Source organism: Erinaceus europaeus, chromosome 16, assembly GCF_950295315.1.
Source record: "Erinaceus europaeus chromosome 16, mEriEur2.1, whole genome shotgun sequence".
In the NCBI taxonomy this organism is placed as follows: domain Eukaryota; kingdom Metazoa; phylum Chordata; class Mammalia; order Eulipotyphla; family Erinaceidae; genus Erinaceus; species Erinaceus europaeus.
The window spans coordinates 30,248,541-30,269,894 of record NC_080177.1 but is presented as its reverse complement, the minus strand read 5'-3'; the positions used below and the strand labels follow the sequence as shown (position 1 = coordinate 30,269,894).

Sequence of the window (21,354 nt, the reverse complement as noted above, 5' to 3'; positions counted from 1 at the left end):
TTTAAGATAATATGTCTTTAAAGAAATTACTACTTGTACAAATAATAATGAGCATCACCAAGAATTAGACTGGTTACCAGTAGACATCCAAAACAATTTCTAACCATAAATATATGCAGACACATTTCAAGCAAAGCTGTAAAAAAAAAAAAAAAAAAAAAAGAACCTGAAAAGGAAAACAATAAAGAATTGCTCTTCAATAAGTTCTCCTTTTGATGTAAACTGAGTGCTACTACCCTATATGTCTGGAGGGGAAAAGTAAAATATATATAAATATATATACATATATATAGAACTTTCAAATGCTAAAGTTTTCAAAGAAAATGCATCAATTATACATAATCTTTCAATCATCTTGTGTCAGTTGTAACTTCAAATGCTGTTGCTTTTTTTCTGTTTTATCTTCTTCAACTACAACCTTGAGCCACAGCTATTATGTAGAATCTTATTATTTTCAACCAGATAGTAAGAAAAGAAACAGACAGAAACTAATGTAAAATCATAAAATATGATTATGGCAAGTGCTAAGCATTATGGCTGAATGTGATGGTTACAACGGTTTGGAGTTATTTCATCATGATGTTCTCAAAACATAAAATCTAAAGTTAAAAGAAACTTACCTCATCTACATTTTCAAAGGCATTGATGATGTCATAAGGTAAACAAGACAACAGATCAATCACAAACCAAGTTTTGAGATAGTTCATCCTTATCAGTTTGGGGTCAGAAATGACTTCTCCACCAGGCCCCACAAAGGTTGTGTGGAAATTCAAAACAATATCAACGAGGAAAATAACATCCACCACACTGTCCAGCACCAGCCAGGCTATGTTGTTTTGCTTCGTTTTGAAGGAAACATTGTAAGGAACCATGATGGCGGTGTAGAAGGTAAGAATCAAAATGACCCAATCCCAGGTAGTTTTAAAAGCACAATAGTGTAAAATAATGTGTGGTGGCGTCTTTGGCGCTTCTTGCTTATACTGAGGAAGGATATCTGATCCCAGCTGAAGAACCTAAAAGAAAGAAAATGTGCATATATGTTATCTGGACATCTTAGCAGCTGTAGTAAAGAATGCAAAAAAACTTAACTAAATCATGTCAAATTAATAGATAAAACTTCTGCTAACACTAACACACAGTAAATGCAAGAGTGACACTGCAAGTACTCAGCGTGCAAAATGTGGTCCCCAGCAAGGGATTGTTTTGCTGTCACTCTCACTAATCAGCACAGTTTACTGGCAATCAAACCACAGCCAGTTCATCATGACTTCAGCTTTCAAAAACAGTTGCATTCTGTAGCTGTGCCTCCTCTTTTAGAAACTGAACCAAGGTTTGTGCTAAGAGAGGTACTACAGTATCAAACCCTTATTACAAAGTTGACAAGACTGTACTGCCACTTAACTCTGAAGTGATCTGTAGCACTGCTGGACAGGAGTACCTTCTGGACACTTACTGCAAGGCTGCTTAGAGTCACAGATCTTTCAGGGAACCTCTGACAGTTAGAAACATCTCCCTTCACAAAACATTGCTTATGTGAAAGTTCTAGAGTAGTTTCTGTTGTTGCTAGCTGGGAAAAAAAAAAGTCTCAAGAGGATAAGAGGATTTCCGTTTTTTTATGACAAGGGCAAAAAGCAAAATAGCTCTCTGCATTATTTTTGCAGCCATTGTAGGAGATTGTATTCAGCTGGAAGAGCAAAATATGGCTCTGCCAAGCTCCAACCCTGGAAGGATAGTCTTCAGACCGAAGTCCTTTCCTCCTGCTTTTACCATACACTGTTGTTACTTTAGATGTGTTATTTATCTTCAGTTGGTTATTCTTTGGCTTCGAGGAATGCTCAATATTATAAACTGAAGGCAACTATTTCTTCAACATGTCATTTTGGCTTAGACTGCCTTGGAACGCTCTGTCTTTCAATAGCTGAAAACCTCTATTAAGGTGACTCACCATTTTCCATTATCCACCCATATTTTGTAGCTCAAGTAGCATAACTAATTCTGACAGCTTCTCCAAACACCAGGATATCACTAGTGGTGACTTTGCTATTGAGGAAGACTCAGCAAGGACACAAAGGACTCACACAAGCAGATAAAGGTTATAATATGATAACCAGTCTTTTCCTTTACTCCTTTATAAGCAGGACTTAAAGAATACTGTTTACTGTCCAAATACAAATCCCTTTAGGAAAACAGAAGTGCTAGATACTTAGGTTTGCTTCTCTGTACCTTTCTCACAAATGAAAAAATTTCATAATAGGGCTATAAGAACCTCGATCTCCTCTGATCTTATTTAATTAAAAAAACAATAAGAAAAAGTAGTGACAGTACAAAAGCAGAAATCGGTGCAGTCTTAAAAAAATATACTGAATACAGAACTTATCAATGTCTTCCAGAACCTGAAACCAGAAATGATGAAAATAGGTTGAAGAACCCTAACCTAACCCTCACCCTAATGATTCACTAATCAATAAATCCAAGACTGAATAAACCTACATGTTACACAGTTTCTGGAAAGGGATTTTGTAATAGTATTTAGAAGCTCTATTCATCTCTGCATTCAAATATTCTGTGTCTTTAGGACTTATAAGACCTAAGAGATAAGAGGCAAAAAGTTCAAGTCACAAAGTAATAAATATATTAAGTATTTACTTACAATGGTTTCACTCATATGTGGAATCTAGATCTGATTTGTATGAACTTGATTTAAAAAAACAGAAGCAAGCAAACTGTAAGACTTATGAAAATTATGGTGGTTATCTTTGGGTGGGGGAGAGTGGGGATACACAGCTTTAGTGCTGGGTGTGGGGTGGAACTATACATTGCAATCTTATAATCTTCTAACATACTCTTAGTGACAAAGAAAAGTCATTAAAGTATTTAACTAGTTAAAAATGGATATAAACAAAAATGCCTGTTACCATATAACTCATAGATCACAAGGTAAAATAAATGTTCTAGCAGTTTTTTGAAACTTTGTAGTGATCCTTTTAAAAAATTCCTCTCTCAGGCAGACTGGGAGTATGGATCGACCAGTCAGTGCCCATGTTCATCCAGGAAGCAATTACAGAAGCCAGACCTTCCACCTTCTGCATCCCACAATGACCATAGGTCCATACTCCCAGAGGATAAAGAATAGGAAAGCTAACAGGGGACGGAATGGGATATGGAGACCTGGTAGTGGGAATTGTGTGGAGTTGTACTCCTCTTATCCTATGGTTTTGTCAGTGTTTCCTTTTTTAAATAAATAAAATAATTTTTAAAAATCCTCTCTCAAACATAAAAGCTATATAACTAAATACTAAGTATAGAATACCCAATCCATTAGTCATTATATTTAAAGTCCAAAACAAACCACAATATTTTCTTTAGCTCTGCATTAAAATCAGTTACTGGTTTAAGGACTGTAAGAATTATTTACAAATTTTTTATGTATTTACTCTCATTGTTAGTACCCCAGCTACATCTTTCCTGAAGCTCTTAAATTAATTAGCAACACATCATCCTACTAGGAGTGCATGCTTCATATTGGTTTTGAAGCATTATGTACACAGATTCATATGTAATTCATCTTCTCATACCTTTCAACTACTGGTCTAATTGTTCTAATTTGACTGTACTAAACAAACAAAAAATTCCTTCATATTCATTGTTAATATTTTCTTCTATGTGTTTACACCCTCTATTGTTTGAACACAAAGAAATCAGATTCAAAAGAGATACGCAGATGTACTCAACCCTCCATGGGCATTGGGGCTTTTTGTCCTTTCTGGACCTCTCTCTCCATAAAAAATAATTTTACAACTACATTGACACAAACATGAATGAATTATCACCAAGGGTTCAAAAATTCCCTTCTACTGTAAAAATAAATTAAAGAACACCCTGGACTCCTTAAAAGTATTGCATTCTTACACACAATGAAATTGCTCCTACCCAGTACCCTGGAATAACATAAGCTATTTCCTCTAGAGATGAATAAAGTCATTACAGAGTCCAGCATTTCTCAAATCCAGTTACATATTAGACTTATCTGGAGATGCTTTTTAATATACAGTTTAGTGCTTACTCCTATCTAGTCTTCCACCTTTAAGGAGCAGAGCTTGTGTGTGTTCTTAGAGAATTTGTTATTTTAAAAGGTAGGGATTGCCACATTCTCTGAAGGGAGGCTGGGTCATCCTATTCTGCTACTTGAAGAAGACTAGTTCTGAAATGAGTCCAGCCTAGAATCTTCCCAGCTATGACTAAGGACTGTGAATTCACTCTGACAGGGACTCAGACATTACACAGCCTCCTATGCTAAGTATGAATGGATATGGGCTCCAAGTTACATCACGGTGGTAAACAGATAATTGCATTTATTTATCTTCCTCAAGTCTGTCAGCAACGCTCTGCCCAAATCCTGCTTACTAGTTCTACTCTCAACTCAGACAGTATTTCTGGTCCACCCTCAGGTTAGCTATCAAGATCAAGCAAAGATTATTAAAACATAGGCTCCTAAGACCATTCCTCAAAAAAGGACTTCCTAGCTTCCTTCTATCCTGAGACCCCTATTTTCATCTGTTCTGTTCCTACTTTATGGTTCCTACTTATTAAACATTTTCTCCTGCTTTCTATCTTAATGAATTTCAGCCACCAAGTTCCAAATGCTACTATGATTCCACCCTGACTTCCCTCAGTAATACTTCCTGGAACCTCATCTCTCCAGTCCTACTGCATTGGGGAAGGGTAGAAACAAGTTGGGGGTACGGAATGACTTGCCAATGTCCATGTCAAGTGAAGAAGCAATTACAGAAGCCAGAGCTCCCTTCTGCACCCCAAATAGAATTTTGCTCCATACTCCCAGACAATAAACAATAGGGAAGTTTCCAATAGAGGGGATGAGACACAGAACTCTAGCAATAGGGACTATATGAAATTACATCCCTATTATAATTGTACCCCTTATAATCTTATAAATCAATATTAAATTACTAATAAAAAATGAAACATTTAAAAAATAGAGTTTGTATTTTATAAAACTTTCCAGGCGATTATATAGCCCAAGGTAAAAATAAATAAAGCATGTTATAATTCTGTACATATTTAGAACTCAAAGCACTAGGCACAGACTTGCATATGGAAAGTATTCCCAAAACACTAGAAGAGAAGAAGAAATATGGCAATAACGAAAGTCACACAGGCACTTGAGCTTGGCTCTTATTCTTATGTAGAGAACAACTGTAATCTTAGCTCTGTCACTAGGGTTCTTTTATAAAGCAGTGGGTAATAACACTTTGGTTTGATTATAATTTCAATTGCACTATCATAAGCAATAATCCTAGGTAGAAGGTGGAATGAAACCACCATTTCTAGTGTATTTTTGTACCAATACAGACACATTCTTTCTGAGAGCCGATTTCTGACTATCACCACTTACTCTAATGGATGTGGATTGCTGTATATGCCCACCTCATATAAAAGCAACATGACAAAAGCAATTAGTAGGATGTCAGTGTCTGTGGAAAATGATCAAACTGCCTACACAGAACTACATGGAGACCAAGATATGTGAAACTGCAAATCATCTCCAAATTTAGGAGTCCAAGTGGAATTGAGATCAAATTAATATGTCCTGGTAAAAAAAAAATAAATAAAAGAACCAGAAATTCAAAAGCAAAACTAGAATATCTGGCTGAACAAATTATATGAGTCCCAGTAGAACTGGGGACTATAGCTAATTTATGTGTTTTTTCTAGGTCAGTTTTGGGGAATCTAAAAGCATACACAGCCTAAATCTCTGTTGAGAAACTTGTTATTTCTGCCTGTCCTCAGAAATAAAGTCTAAGATCTGACAGAAATCAGTTTTGTACATAAGTCAGGTTTGTGAACTCAGGAGGATGGCTAAAGAAATCAATAATCAAAAGGCACGGCTAAAAAGAGCTGGGGGTGAAAGGGTGGATGGTAAGAAATAGGAATAAACTTCCTCAAAAATAGAAGTAAAAATGACAAGTTATCAAGGAGAGAGAAAATTTCTACTTGACGTAGAGAAGAAAAAACAATGAGTAGTCCCTAGTGCTACAATTTAAAAAAAAAAAAATCTCTATGGTTTCTTATTTTTTGTTCTTGCCCAGTTTTGCTAAGAGAAGAAAAGGAAAAGTCTAAATAGGGTGCAGTTAGGACAAAGGACTCAACACTATAAAAGTCAATTGTGGAATCACACTCCTTCACTTCAGCTTGATTTGTATTAAAACACTGGAAACTTGAGGTAGAAAATAAAGTAGCTTCACAGCCAAGCAGCCCTTGATAGTAAGTCTGACTGAAAAGGAAATTGTATCATTTCATTGTTTTAAATAATGTGCTAATTGCATGTCACTTTTCAAAATACTGTTATTAGTAGGTGATATTTAGTTATGATAGTATATTTTGGGTTCTTTTAAAAACATGTCTGCATATTAAGATATTAGTCTCTCTTCAAGTTAATAGTCCTTTTTAGAGCAGAAAACTAACAAGTCTCTCTGTGAACTATGATTTGAAAAATAATCCAAAGTCCTCCTTCAGGGAGGACTTCAGGTAACAAACATTCCTTTCTAACTTTCCCAAACTAAATAAAAAAAAAAAAAACACTCCAAAAGGGGGCCAGGTGATGGCACACCAGGTTAAACACACATGTCCCATACAAAAAGACCTCAGTTCAAGCCCCCACTTCCCACCTGCAGGGGTGCGTTTCACTAGTGGTGAAGCAGGTCTCTATTCCACACCCCCTCTCAATTTCTCTCTGTCCTGTCAAAAATAAAAAATAGAGATTAAAAATGGCAAAAACAGCTGGCAGGGATGGTGGATTATCAGTCATGCAGGCACCAACCAGTAATAATCCTGATGGCAAAAAAAAAAAATCACTCTGAACAATCTCTTCTCTAACAACAAACCAATAAACATATGCATTTAGTTTTATCCTTCTCTTATTTGGTAAACTATCTTAGAATATTTAGTGAGTGTACACTAAGCACTCAGCAGTTTTGTAGCTTGATTAGCTTTCAGCATCTTTCTTTTTTCTATATTTACTTGTTTATTTTTTTTAATTTTTATTTATAAAAAGAAAACAATGACAAAAACCATAGGATCTGAGGGGTACAACTCCACACAATTCTCCCCACCAGAACTCCGTATCCCATCCCCTCCCCTGATAGCTTTTTTAGATTCTTTATCCCTCTAGGAGTATGAACCCAGGATCATTATGCAGTGCAGAAGTGGAAGGCTTGTCTTCTGTAATTGCTTCCCCAGTGAGCATGGGCATTGGCAAGTTAATCCATACTCCCAGCCTGTCTCTCTCTTTCCCTAGTGGGGCGGGGCTCTGCGGAAGCGGGTCTCCAGGACATGTTGGTGGGGTTGTCTGTCCAGGGAAGTCTGGTTGGCATCATGCTAGCATCTGGAACCTGGTGGCTGAAAAGGAGTTAACATACAGAGCCAAACTGTTGACTAATCATAAACCTAAAGACTAGAATAGTCCATATGAAGAGTTGGAGGTCTCCGTTTTGTTGATAGTTAGTAGTCCTATTTTAGCTATATTCCAAAGAGCCCATGATTATACTAGTGGTTTTTTTTCCTGAGCCTGACATTTGATATGCAGGTGGATCCATGTTATTGTCTAGGGAGATGATGTCATGGCTGGAAAACGGATCAGGGAAGAGAGTAACTCCCAGATATGGGAAAGGTGTATAAATATTGTTAACTGTAAACCCCACTGATTTTATCTGATCCAGGGCCTATATTCAGCTCAGGATCCTATGTGACCTCTGCATCCCTATAGATTTCAGCATCTTTCATACCATATGATGAATGATGTCTACAGAAAACATGTGAACAACAAAGCTTCTAGATTTCTTGAGTTTTATCCACATGGCTTTTCTCTGTGATTTTCATGCATTCTATCTGGGTAACATCATCCAGTCCAATGACTTTAACAGATACATCTGTGATAACACTCACTATAACAACTCAAATCCAGACATCCCTCTGGAGTCAGACCAATAAATTTAACTGTTTTAGATATTGCCCACTGACTTTCCTGTCTGATATTTGCAAACTTAATGTGGTTATAATTGAGTTCACTGTCACTGCATACAAATGTTCCCTTATTCCTCTTTTATTTGCTGTTAACCAACAGTTCTGTTACCCAAAGCAAGTTAAAAAAAGTTTGGTGCCTAATCTTTGGGTATTTGTCCACCTGGATATGCTCAATGACCAGGGAATCGACATCTAGGCCTTTAAGTTCAGCGTTGAGTTTTTAAGCATGTGCAGCAGAAACTCAGCACTCTTCTTGGGCCACTGACCTTGAGTCCAGCCCCATTGTTTAGCCTGGGCACATCTACCAACACCACCACTGTAACAACAGAATGGCACACATTGCTTCTGTAGACTGACATCCTTCAGATACTTGGTGGTTTTTTGGATATGCATGACTTTGACGGCCTGGGCAGTTTCTCGAGTGTTCTTAAAATTCACACGAAGTTTTGAGCCTCCTGACTTGCATGATTTTGTTGGGTTTTCTGGGTCAGGTGAGTAGCAGACCATTGTGAGGGGTCACCTAAGGCTGATTGTGGGAAGAGGGATTAACCCCTACATGAGTTCTCCCTGCCACATTGAGATGACCCTCACTGAAAAAGAACAGATTGTCCCTAAACCAGAAGAGGAGGTTGCACAAAAGAAAAAGATATCCCAGAAGAAACTGAAGAAACAAAAAATTATGTCCTGGGAATAAATTGAGCATAAAATAAATGTAACTGAAAGTAAAAGAAAAAAAATGTTGTCCTTGATGCATTATCTTTTTCACATTCAATTCTTATCTATCAACATGTCTTCTGACTCTCATCTTGTATCTGTAATACCACTTCTGTTAATGAGTTCCTTATTTTAGTCAATGGTCAATCTAGCTCATTAAGTACTAATATAACAACTGGTTTTCCTATCTGCCCATTTAACACAATGCCATTAGTCCAAGAAAAGGTTCTTAACCACTTGTGTACCATGAACACTGTTGTTAACCTAGTGAAATACATGGACCCTGTCTGAGAATCATGTTTTAAAATCATTACAACTGGGTTCAGAAGACAGAATATGGTTCTATAAAAGACTTTCACGCCTGAGGCTGTGAGATCCCAGGTTCAATCCCCAGTACCACCAAAAGCCAGAGATGGGCTATGCTCTGGTCCCTCTGTCTCTTTGACTTTCTCTCTGCATCTCTCTCTCTCTATCTCTCACAAATATAAAAATAAATAAAATATTTTTTAAATCAATACAACTAAAACAGAGAGTCCAAAGGAAGCCATAGCCATTAGGACAAATCTCTCTTGCTCTGAGAGGTCATTTTGAAGTACAGATGTGAAGAAAGCTTTTCACAGGCATATGGGACACCAACCACTGCTATCTCATTACCCACTACCTTAACTTTCATTCTCTACCAGACATCCCCCATACTGAAGTCAAAGCCACCATACAATCTCATTTGTAAGCCTCTGTATATGCTGACCTCCCTTCATCCCATCATTATCTAAGAGTCATATTTCTCTTTTAATGTTCATTCAGCTCAGATATAGGCTTATTCACTTAACCTTCCTTGGAGTTCCAAGGCCAAGTAAATATTCCTGTATATGTTGTGATATGCATGGTGTCCTCTCAAACAGATATTACATTCTGTTATTGGTTTCCTCTACTGGGATTTTAACTGCTTGATAATAGGGCCTACTTCTAATTGAGATTTACACCATTTGCAAAGCAACAAGTACATAACAAATCCACAATAACTGTATTGTGAATACAAGGGATAAATGGGGAAGTAAAAGTCATATCTCATTTTCTCAGAAGAAACCTCACACACTACCACTATGACCTGGGATTATCATGAAAAATGAGCCAATTATAAGGAATTAAATCAGGAAGAAGTTTAAAAAATCAAATTTTATAATAAAAATGCATTAGCAAGTTATTTGTAGTATAATAAAAATATACTGGACCACTTGTGGAGGGGGGTGAAATGTGCCACTACCACCAACTTAAAAAGCAAAGTTTATCTCATACTTACTTCAGCTAATCTTGAGTGTTTGTGGACCACCTCTGTTTTATTCATTGGTGTGAGCTGCTGTAAAACACTTCGGCTATTTGTCAAAGCCCGTGTCAATCGAGCAAATTTTGTCCAACCTTAAAAATAAAGTCTTAGTTACTTACACAGAAGGGATACAGAACCCAACATTCTTGTTGGTTTTAAAAAGTTAGTATAATAACAGAACTAATGAAAAGTATCAATCTGAAGCATTTTATTTAACATAGACAAAATCATGTTTCATGTGTGACCATAAAATGATGACTAATTTTATGTATGACATTTGTGTTTTGCTCATATAGTCCCAGTAGCCAAGGTAGTTTAGCTCTCCACAAAACTCTACATTTATCTTTGCAGTGATTATATTTGTAACTGCGAAACTGCCATCCAACCAGAAATACATTTCCCAATATCCTTTTCATCTAGATGTTTTGGTATCGCTAGTTTTCACCAATGGAACAGAAGTGATAAGTCACTTGCCTACATGCCACTATGTAAAAAGTAAGCAAGACTTCACACTTTCTCCTTTCTGTTACCAGTTAGACAGAGATTACAGAAAGGCCCCCAAGAGATGGAAGAGTATACAGAAACAAACTTACTTCTTCTGTGTTAAATCACTGAAAGTTGGGGGTGTTTACTACAGCAGATGATAACACCCTAATAAAAGTATTCCTGCTGTATATTTGTGTGCAGAAATACACATAAGAAAATAAAGCCCAATTTCAACAAATTTCATGTTATGGCTCACAGCACATACTACCATCTTCCTTATAATATAGCAACGTTATTTATGCCTCTTATTAGCAAGTGCAATGATATGTAAAGACCACTTTCAAATGTCTAGAATCCTTAATAGTGTTTCTGGAAAGTAATTATTTTAACTTCAGGAAGAAAGAGATAGAAATTTAATCAGAAAAAAAATTTCTTCTGGGACTTCAAATTTCCATTATTAAAATCATGAATTTCAAGGAAATGCCAATGAGATATGCATAAGTAGAACAAAATTAACCATATTCTGTTCCTGTTTCAATAATATAAACATCTTGAAAAGTTTTAATCTATTAAAGATTCCACTAAACCATTTTCTAATTTATATGATGTAAACTTTTGCTGGAATATATAACAAACAACTAATTAAAATTGAAAGCTTTCGAAGTCTGGGAAATGATTCACCTAGCAGAACATATAGTTTACCATGCAAGAGAACCTGGGTTCAAGCTCCTGGCCACTACAGGGGTGGGAACACCTCCACAGGAAAATCTGAGGAGTGGTGGAGTGGTGCTACTGTGTCTCTTGTTTCCTCTGTCTCTCTGTTCCTCTCTACTTCTTTTTTATGTCACAAAGGTTAAGGCTGGGGCTCAGTGCCAGCTCAACTCCACGACTGCCAGTGGGCTTTTTTTTTCTTCCTTCCTTTAGGTAGAGCATGAGATGGAAAAAGGGAGAGAGGGAAAAACAACAAAAGAAGGAAAACTACTGCAGCACTCCATCACTTCTGCAACTTGCTCACTGAAGACATTGCTATCATTAAAAGAAAGAATATCATAAGAGTAGGATCACTCCAGGAACCCACCAAGCTATGAGTAAATGCAAACACATTTGGCTTATGAACAGAGAGAGGCTTAAGGAGAGATTCCTAGGGATAAAAACCCACATGCAGGACTGGTTGGTACCAGTCCAGTAGTTTGCCAGTTGACACACCACCTCCAGTCTAAGTTTTGTCAACAAAAATACTGTTGGAGGGAGGAGAAAATCACCTAAAACTCACCAATTAAGAACTGTGAATCTCCATTGCTATTGCCCCTCAAAGGGAAACTGTATACTGTCATCTGGGGACAGAGATCTGGCTGGGTAACTCAGAAGAAAATCTACACTCCCTGAGGTCTGGAGGTGTGTCTACATAGTAGGAGCTTTTTCACATTGTTCTCCTGATAAATTAGGAAACACAGTGAATAACTGCCTCGGAATTGGCCAAATACAACCAGGATTTATTCAGTAACTCACATGACCAAATGTGCTGCTCAGCTCAGCTCTGGCTCTGGCTGGTGGTGTAGTGGGGAACTAGGCCCGGGACTTCTGACCCTTGGGCATGAGACTCTCCTTGCACAACCATTGGCCTATCTATCCTCCACCCTGTTTTATCTCTAATCAGTGATTGAGTGATTAAGCTAAAAAAAAAAAAATCTACTTATAGTTAAAAAGACCTCAGATTCTGACAGCCTGTAGGGAAGACAAAAAACATAACAACATAAGAACATTTAACAGCCTCTATGCTTTACCACAGGAACTGAGATAACATTGAAGCAATTGTTAAGATTCCGAACTATGAACTCTTAAGTAATTTATTTAGACACAATTCAATCCAGGCAAGTGAGACCAGTGGATTAAAATGTAGTGAGTTATGCATGTACAAACTATTGTATTTACTGTTGAATGTAAAACATTAATTCCCCAATAAAGAAATAAATTTTTTTAAAAATGTAGTGAGTTAGGGAGTTCATGACACACCAAACATAATAGCTAAACTGCGAAGAACACTGGAGAAATGAACCAGTACAAAAGGCCAGGTAAAAGTCCAAAAAGGTAGAAGAATATAAGGATCAAGAAAACATGCAAACACTAACCAATGCAATAATTACAGAATTGAGGAAAGCTTTTGAAAGTAATATCATCAAAAATGGGGAAACAACAAATGAGTCTCTGAAAGAAAGCACTAATTATCTCCAGGTAATTAGAGAGCTGAAAGCTGAAATAGATGTGTTAACAGCACAACTCGCTGAACAAGCGAATGCAGTATCTGAACAGGGAAACAAACTAGTTGAGCTACAGAAAACAGCAAGGGGGAGAGAACAGAATAACTGAGGCAGAAAAAATAATTTTCAATATTGGTGATGAATTAGATAAAACTAAGAAAGAAGATTTGGGGTCTCCATTTTGGAAATAGCTAGTAGGTCTATTTTAGGTATATTCCAAAGGGCTCATGACTCTAGTAGTTTTTGCCTGAACCTGACATCTGATATACAGGTGGACCCAAGTAATTGTCTGGGGAGATGATGTCAGGGCTGGAAAAAGAGTCCAAGCCCTGTTTCCCCAGAGCACTGCCTCACTATGAAAGAGAGAGACAGGCTGGGCATATGAATCAGCCTCTCAATGTTCATGTTCAGCAGGAAAACAATTACAGAAGCCAGACCTTCCACCTTCTGCACCCCATAATGACCCTGGGTCCATATTCCCAAAGGGTTAAAGAATAGGAAAGCTATCAGGGGAGGGGATAGGACATGGAGTTCTGGTGGTGGAGTTTGTGTGGAATTGTACCCCTCTTATCCTATGGTCTTATCAGTGTTTCAATTTTATAAATAAAAATAAAAAAAAAACTAAGAAAGAAGTAGAGAACTAAAAGGAGATTAGGAGATACTGAAAACAACAACAACAGAAACATATCGGATGACTTCAAAAGAAGTAAGGTACACAACATTGGCTTACCAGAGGAAAAAAGAGGAAGGGAAAGAAAGCTTTCTATAGGATATAATAACTAAAAACTTCCCTACTCTAGAAAACATAAAGCACATAAAGGCTCAAAAAGCACAGAGAGTCCCAAACAAAATTAACCCAGACTTGAAGACAACAATATACATCATATTTAGAATGAAAAGAAATAAGGATGAAGAAAGGATCCTGGGGGGATCCCGGGAAGATGGCGGACTGAGAAGCTGCTAGTGGCTTGAGCTCTGATCACATCTTCTGGAAACGGTAGGATTTTCTGCCTTTAGTAGGCCAGTCAATAAGGGGTCCTAGCGGTAACACCAAGGAGGTGACTATAACTTAATTTGGGTCAAGAATTAGAGTAGAGGTGGCACGGACTAGCGGGCGGCTGCTCCAGACTTCCCAGGCGGCAGCGGGCAAGGCGGGTGCTCTGGGCACTCTCCTCGGCTCAGGAAGGCAGCTCCTTGGCCGGTTGCAGAGCGCTGCTGGGCGGCTGACAGAGGACCGGGAGGGAGCACTGTAGCTCGGGGGCTTTCTCTTGGGAGTCTGCGCGGACCACCATGACCCTGAGGGTGGAGCCGAGGACATCCTTGAGTACAGCTCTCATTGGATCAAAAGGACTTGGAGCTAGTTTTCATTTTTTAGAAATCCTTTAAAAAAGCTTCGAGGGGGGAGTGGGTTTCCCGGAAGATGGTGGACTGAGAAGCTGCTAGTGGCTGAGCGCTGACCACATCTCCTGGAAACAGTAGGATTTTCTGCCTTTAGCAGGCCAGCCAATAAGGGGTCCTAGCGGTGACACCAAGGAGGTGACTATAACTTAATTTGGGTTAAGAATTAGAGTAGGGAAAAGAGGGGAAAAAAATTTTTTTTCTTTTCTTCCTTTTAATTTTCAAGCATAACTCCTTCCCGGCCCCCCCACCCACCATAACCAGTCCCTGGGGACCAGCTCCTGGCAGGGGAGGGGAGCTCCTTTTCTTTACCAAATTCCTGCCCCACCAGGGAGTATCATTAATTCTAAGTCTATACCCTTCTGAAACCTCTGGCCTTTTTTCTTTCTAAGTAGCCAACCCCCCCACCTCACCCCGCATAGCTAATTAAATAATTAAAAATAAATACAAAAAAAAACCCTTTCCTTTCACTGCCCTTTTATGACTGTTCTTTTTCTTATCTTTTCCTTTTTTCTCTCTCTCTCTTTCTTTTTTTCTTTTTCTCATTCTTCTCATCCCTTCTTCCTTAATCCTACAGCTTCCAAAGTCACAGCCCCCAGCCCCCACACCACAGTGTGCTTTTTTGAATTCACTAATAAACATTTGGTAATTTCCTTTCACTGCTCTTTAATTACAGCTCTTTTTCTTATCTTTTCCCTTTTCTCTCTCTCTCGTCTCTCTCTCTCTCTTTTTTTTTTTAATCTTCTCTGAAGCTAGCCCGGCCAGCTGGAGCCTCTGAATTTTAACAACAAATGGCGCCCAACGTGGGGCCTGACCTGCACATCTCTCAGATAAGTAAAGACAATTTGGCTACCTATGCACTATGGCCTTCTCTTCTGCTTGTGAAGAGATCTCCAAAGGCCTCTGCTCTTTCTTCACGAGACTGTTTTGCTGTTTCTGGAACATTTATCTCTGGACCACTCTGTGGTTTCCACTCGCTTGGGCGAACTCAGAACAGCCAGCGGAAATAGCCAGTGGGCGGGAGGCGAGGCGCAGAGCTGCTGTTTCCACCTGGTTAAACAGCCAGCCAGCCGGCTGTGCCCAGACAACCCCGCACACCGCGCCCGCAGCCCCGCAGCCCCGCAGCCTACAGGAGGCCAAGGCCGACGCCAGCACACAAGAGCCCCAAGAGCCCAACACCAGCACGCAGGAGGCTGACGCCAGCACATAGGAGCCCAATGCCAGCACGCAGGAGCCTGATGCCAGCACGCTGGAGCCCGATGCCAGCACGCTGGAGCCCGATGCCAACACGCTGGAGCCCGATGCCAACACGCTGGAGCCCGATTCCACCACGCAGGAGCCCAGCCAGCACGCAGGCCAGCCCACAGGAGCCGGCTCTCCACCGCGTGGCGCAGGGCACTGGATGCGTGATCCCTCCACGCTGCTCAGCCACTGCGAGCAGGGCAGCAGACATGGCAGGGCCATGGGGCATGGCCACGGCAGCCTATCATGGCCGCCACCCCTGGGCGCTTAGGCCCATGCCTTCTATAAAACTGGCCCGCCTGCCCTCTTACTATAAATGCTGGAACGATCCCGGACCTCCCAGACCCCCGGGCTCCCTACCAAAACCGGGCACACGAGATCTCCAGCTGTCGGTCCGGTCTGAAGGCAGACAAGCTGGAGTACGCAGAGATTTGTGCAGAGATCGCAACCTGCAATTCCTAGAAGTGAAGCTGCACGAGAAGCCACCTCCGGACGGTGAACCCCCCCCCAACAACTAAGACAGTACAGATTTAAATTCGTGTTTGAAATGACATGTCTTCGTAACAAAGGTTTCTCTCCTTGTGTATTAATGACCATATTTATGTGTATGTTTAAAGTTTGGTAAACAGTAACTTTTAGGCTAAATCCTTACTAGTCAAAGTTAAATGAAAAAGGTTTTCAAGGTAATTCTCATAAAGATAAAATTAACTTACATTTAGAGTCTGAGGTAAAAATTAGTTAACAATCAATATATTTTAACTAGGTTGGTCTTAACAAAAGGTTAAATAGACTTGTTGATATGTAAAACTCTCCATTACCTTCTCTATTAGAAATGGTAGATCGCACAATGGCTATGCTAATTATTCTCATGCCTGAGGTTTCCTTTCCTGTACAACTAGGGTGTGACTCCATTTGAATGGGTAAAACAAAAGGTTAAAAGATGTTGTTGATATGTAAAAGTCTCAAATTCCTTCTCTATTAGAAATATGCTAATAACAAGTTTTGTTTCATAGTAAGTAAATTACAGCCATCTGCCTTTGGGACTCTAGGCCGTTCCCCACCCCCATGCAAATGCCTGTCAAGGCAAGTACGCCCCCCAGAGGCAAGAAATGTTTTTTTTAAGCTGATAAAGTTTTGCCCACAGAGGCAAAAAATGGCCGGCCCCCTCAGGCCTTCCCTTGGCAGCACACTGGTTCTTGTTACTTGCTTACATGTTTCTCCATGATTGTCCCAGTTTCTTTTTTTAAAAAAATGCCTGTACGATATAGGTTTCTGTTCACCCCACACCCTTGATACTATAGTCATTTACTTAAAAAGAAAAGGGGGAATTGTTGTATGCTTTACATTGGGTAGTTCTCCCCCGCAGAGAGAATTGGATCAGTCCAGTTAGTTTCACGGGCCTGCTTGGCCCCACCCCAAGGAACCCCAAGAGGGTTCCTGAGTTCCAGAGTTCGAGAGTTGCAGAGTAAAAGAGAGTGCTTGCGCCGCCGCAAAGAGACAGCAGAGTTCTGTTTGGTGATTAGTTTGTGTTAGTTTATGAATCGTTGTTCCTCAAAAAAGAAATACAGCTTTCCTGCCCAGCCGTTGTCTCCGCGTCTCTGTTACCTGCCCGTAAAGCTAGCCCGGCCAGCTGGAGCCTCTGAATTTTAACAACACTTGTCATACACTTCTTCCTTCTTCTTTGCCTTTCTGAATTTGTGAATTATTTTAGGGAAGAAATCTGACTCAGAGTGGACTCTCTATGTGTGTATCTCTGCTCTAGTTCCCTTTGCCCTCTTGTTACCCCTAGAATATACAGTGGATAGTAGATTTGCATAACTGTCTATTCTTGCTATCCTTTCTTTCTTTTCTCTTTCTTCACTGGGATTTGGTTACTATTTTTTCACGGACTGGAGAAATTCTTTGGCAAACTGGTAATGATTAAATTACTTCAATACTTGCTTCAGTTGCTACTGTAATTCCTGAGGTTGGTGAGTGCAATTGTCATAAAGGTATTTAGTACAGTGTTACTTGTACTCAAGACACAACAACTGAGGAACAACAGAGCATTAAAAAAAAAGAAAGAAACACATAAATCAAAAAAAATGGGTAGATCAAAAACAAATAAAACTGCTACTCCACTGAATGAAGACAAGAGCCCAGAAGAAACTACAAATCAGTCAGAAGTAACCATAGATAAGAAAAGTATGCAAGCAATAATAAACTTATTAATCACATAAATGAAAACAACATTGGAGGAAAGGAATGGCAGTAATAGGGAAACAACAGTTGAGAACCCCAAGGAAAATACTGATTATCTTGAGGCAATTAGAGAACTGAAAGCTGAAATAGCTGTAATGAAGAAAGAAGCTGAGGCAAGGGAAAGCAGACTAACAGAAGCAGAAAACAGAATTAGTCAGACAGAGGATGAGTTAGAGAAAACAAGGAAAGAGGTGAAAGAGCTAAAAAAGAGATTGAGAGACACTGAAAACAACAACAGAGACATATGGGATGATCTCAAAAGAAGTAACATTCGTATAATTGGCCTGCCAGAGGAAGAAAGAGAGGAAGGGGAAGCAAACATTCTAGAGGAAATAATACAAGAAAACTTCCCTGACCTGAATAACAGAAAGGATATCAAGGTTCAAGAGGTCCAAAGAGTACCAAACAGAATCAACCCAGACCTGAAGACACCAAGACACATCATAGTCACAATGAGAAGAAGTAAGGATAAAGAAATGATCCTAAAGGCAGCAAGGGAGAAACAAAAAGTCACATACAAGGGAAAACCCATAAGATTATCTGCAGACTTCTCCACTCAAACTCTAAAAGCCAGAAGGGAGTGGCAAGCTATCTATCGAGCCCTGAATGAAAAAGGGTTTCAACCAAGGATAATATATCCTGCTAGACTTTCATTCAAACTAGATGGAGGGATCAAAACCTTCTTAGATAAACAACAGTTAAAGGAGGCAACCATCACCAAGCCGGCCCTGAAAGAGGTCCTAAAAGACCTCTTATAAACAAGAACATCACTATAATACTTGCAATACATCAGAGCAAACAAATTTTTTTTGAACAATGGCACTACAATACATTAAATCCATAATATCAATAAATGTCAATGGCTCAAACTCACCCATCGAAAGGCACAGGGTGGGGGTTGGATCAGAAAACATAACCCAACCATATGCTGCTTGCAAGAATCCCATCTGTCACAACAAGATAAACACAGACTTAAAGTGAAAGGATGGAAAATTATCATACAGGCTAACGGACCACAAAAAAAGGGCAGGAACAGCCATTCTCATCTCAGACACGATAGATTTTAAATTAAATAAAGTAATAAAAGATAAACAAGGACCTTACATAATGATTAGAGGATCAATCATCCAAGAAGACTTAACAATTATTAACATCTATGCACCCAACGAGGGACCATCTAAATACATTAAGCACCTACTGAAAGAATTTCAAAAATACATCAATAGTAATACAATAATAGTGGGAGACCTCAATACCCCACTCTCACAATTAGATAGATCAACAAAGCAAAGACCAATAAAGATACAAGAGAATTGAATGAAGAGATCGACAGACTAGACCTCTTGGACATTCTCAGACTCCTCCACCCCAAAAAACTGGAATACACTTTCTTTTCAAATCCACAAACACATACTCAAGGATAGACCACATGTTAGGCCAAAAAGACAACATCAATAAATTCAAGAGCATCGAAATCATCCCAAGTATCTTCTCAAACCACAGTGGAGTAAAACTAACATTTAACAACAAACAAAAAATTATTAAAAGACACAGAATTTGGAAACTAAACAACATGCTCCTTAAGAACCACTGGGTCACAGAATCACTCAAGCAGGAAATTCAAATGTTCCTGGAAACTAATAAAAATGAAGACACAACCTATCAAAATATTTGGGACACAGCTAAAGCAGTACTGAGAGGGAAACTTATAGCCATACAATCACATATTAAACACCAAGAAGAAGCCCAAATGAACGACCTTACTGCATACCTCAAGGACTGAGAGGAAGAGTAACAAAGGAACCCCAAAGCAACCAGAAGGATAGAAATCACTAAAATTAGAGCAGAAATAAACAACATCGAAAATAAAAGAACCATACAAAAGATCAATGAAGCCAAATGTTGGTTCTTTGAAAGATTAAACAAAATTGACAAACCCCTAGCCAGACTCACCAAACAAAAAAGAGAGAAGACTCAAATTCATAGAATTGTAAACGATGGAGGAGATATCACAACTGACACCACAGAAATCCAGAAAATCCTGCGAAACTTCTATAAAGAACTATACGTCACCAAGCTAGAGAATCTGGAAGAAATGGAACAATTCCTAGAAGCATATGCCCTTCCAAAATTGAACCAAGAAGAACTACAAAATCTAAATGCACCAATCATGACAAAGAAATTGAAACCGTTATTAAGAGCCTCACCAACAACAAAAGTCCTGGACCAGATGGCTTCACAAACGAATTCTACAAAACTTTCAGGAAACAGTTAATACCCATACTTCTTAAGCTTTTCCATAAGATTGAAGAAACAGGAATACTCCCTTCCACCTTCCATGAAACCAACATCACCATGATACCAAAAGCTGATAGGGACAGAACAAAAAAGGAAAACTACAGACCAATATCTCTGATGAACATAGATGCCAAATATTAAACAAGATCTTGGCCAACCAGATAAAGCAAAATATCAAAAAGATTGTTCATCACGACCAAGTGGGATTCATCCCAGGAATGCAAGGCTGGTTCAACATCCATAAGTCAATCAGTGTCATTCACCACATCAATAAAAGCAAAGCCAAAAACTACATGATTATCTCAATAGATGCAGAGAAAGCCTTTGACAAAATCCAACACCCATTCATGCTCAAAACTCTACAAAAAATGGGAATAGATGGTAACTTCCTCAAGACAGTGGAGTCTATATATAGCAAACCCACAGCCAACATCATACTCAATGGACAGAAGCTGAAAGTCCTCAGATCGGGGACTAGACAGGGCTGTCCACTGTCACCGTTATTCTTCAACATAGTATTGGAAGTTCTTGCCATAGCAATCAGGCAAGAGAAAGAAATCAAAGGAATACAGATTGGAAGGGAAGAAGTCAAGCTCTCGCTATTTGCAGATGACATGATAGTATACATAGAAAAACCTAAAGAATCCAGCAGAAAATTACTGGAAGTTATTAGGCAATATAGCAAGGTATCAGGCTAAAAAATCAATGTACAAAATCAGTGGCATTTCTTTATGCAAACACTAAATCTGAAGAAAAAGACATCCAGAAATCACTCCCATTTACTGTTTCAGCAAAGTCAATCAAATACCTAGGAATAAAGTTGACCAAAGAAGTGAAAGACTTGTATGCTGAAAACTATGAGTCACTACTCAAGGAAATAGAAACTGATACCAAGAAATGGAAAGATATCCCATGCTCATGGATTGGAAGAATAAATATCATCAAAATGAATAATCTCCCCAGAACCATATACAAATTTAATGCAATACCCATCAAAGTTCCACCAAGCTTCTTTAAGAGAATACAACAAACACTACAATCATTTATCTGGAACACGAAAACACCTAGAATTGCCAAAACCATCTTGAGGAAAAGAAACAGAAATGGAGGCATCACACTCCCAGACCTTAAACTATATTATAAAGCCATCATCATCAAAACAGCATGGTACAGGAACAAAAATAGGCACACAGACCAGTGGAACAGAATTGAAAGCCCAGAAATAAATCCCAACACCTATGGGTATCTAATCTTTGACAAGGGGGCCTAAAGGATTAAATGGGAAAAGGAGGCTCTCTTCAATAAATGGTGCTGGGAAAACTGGGTTGAAACATGCAGAAGAATGAAATTGAA

General features: G+C 38.9%; 1 protein-coding gene and 1 pseudogene across 1 annotated transcript in view; both read right to left on the bottom strand.

Moving 5' to 3' along the window:
* KCNH5 (potassium voltage-gated channel subfamily H member 5) overlaps window positions 1–21,354 on the bottom strand; it is a 447,738-nt gene that overhangs the window by 372,642 nt on the left and 53,742 nt on the right. The window contains exons 5-6 of the mRNA XM_007530917.3: window positions 10,055–10,170; window positions 621–1,013 (exon numbers count right to left, since the gene is read on the bottom strand). Coding sequence (XP_007530979.1) covers window positions 621–1,013; window positions 10,055–10,170 — 509 coding nt within the window. The remainder of the gene's footprint in view (window positions 1–620; window positions 1,014–10,054; window positions 10,171–21,354) is intronic.
* On the bottom strand, window positions 8,120–8,547 carry LOC107522927 (large ribosomal subunit protein uL22-like; annotated as a pseudogene).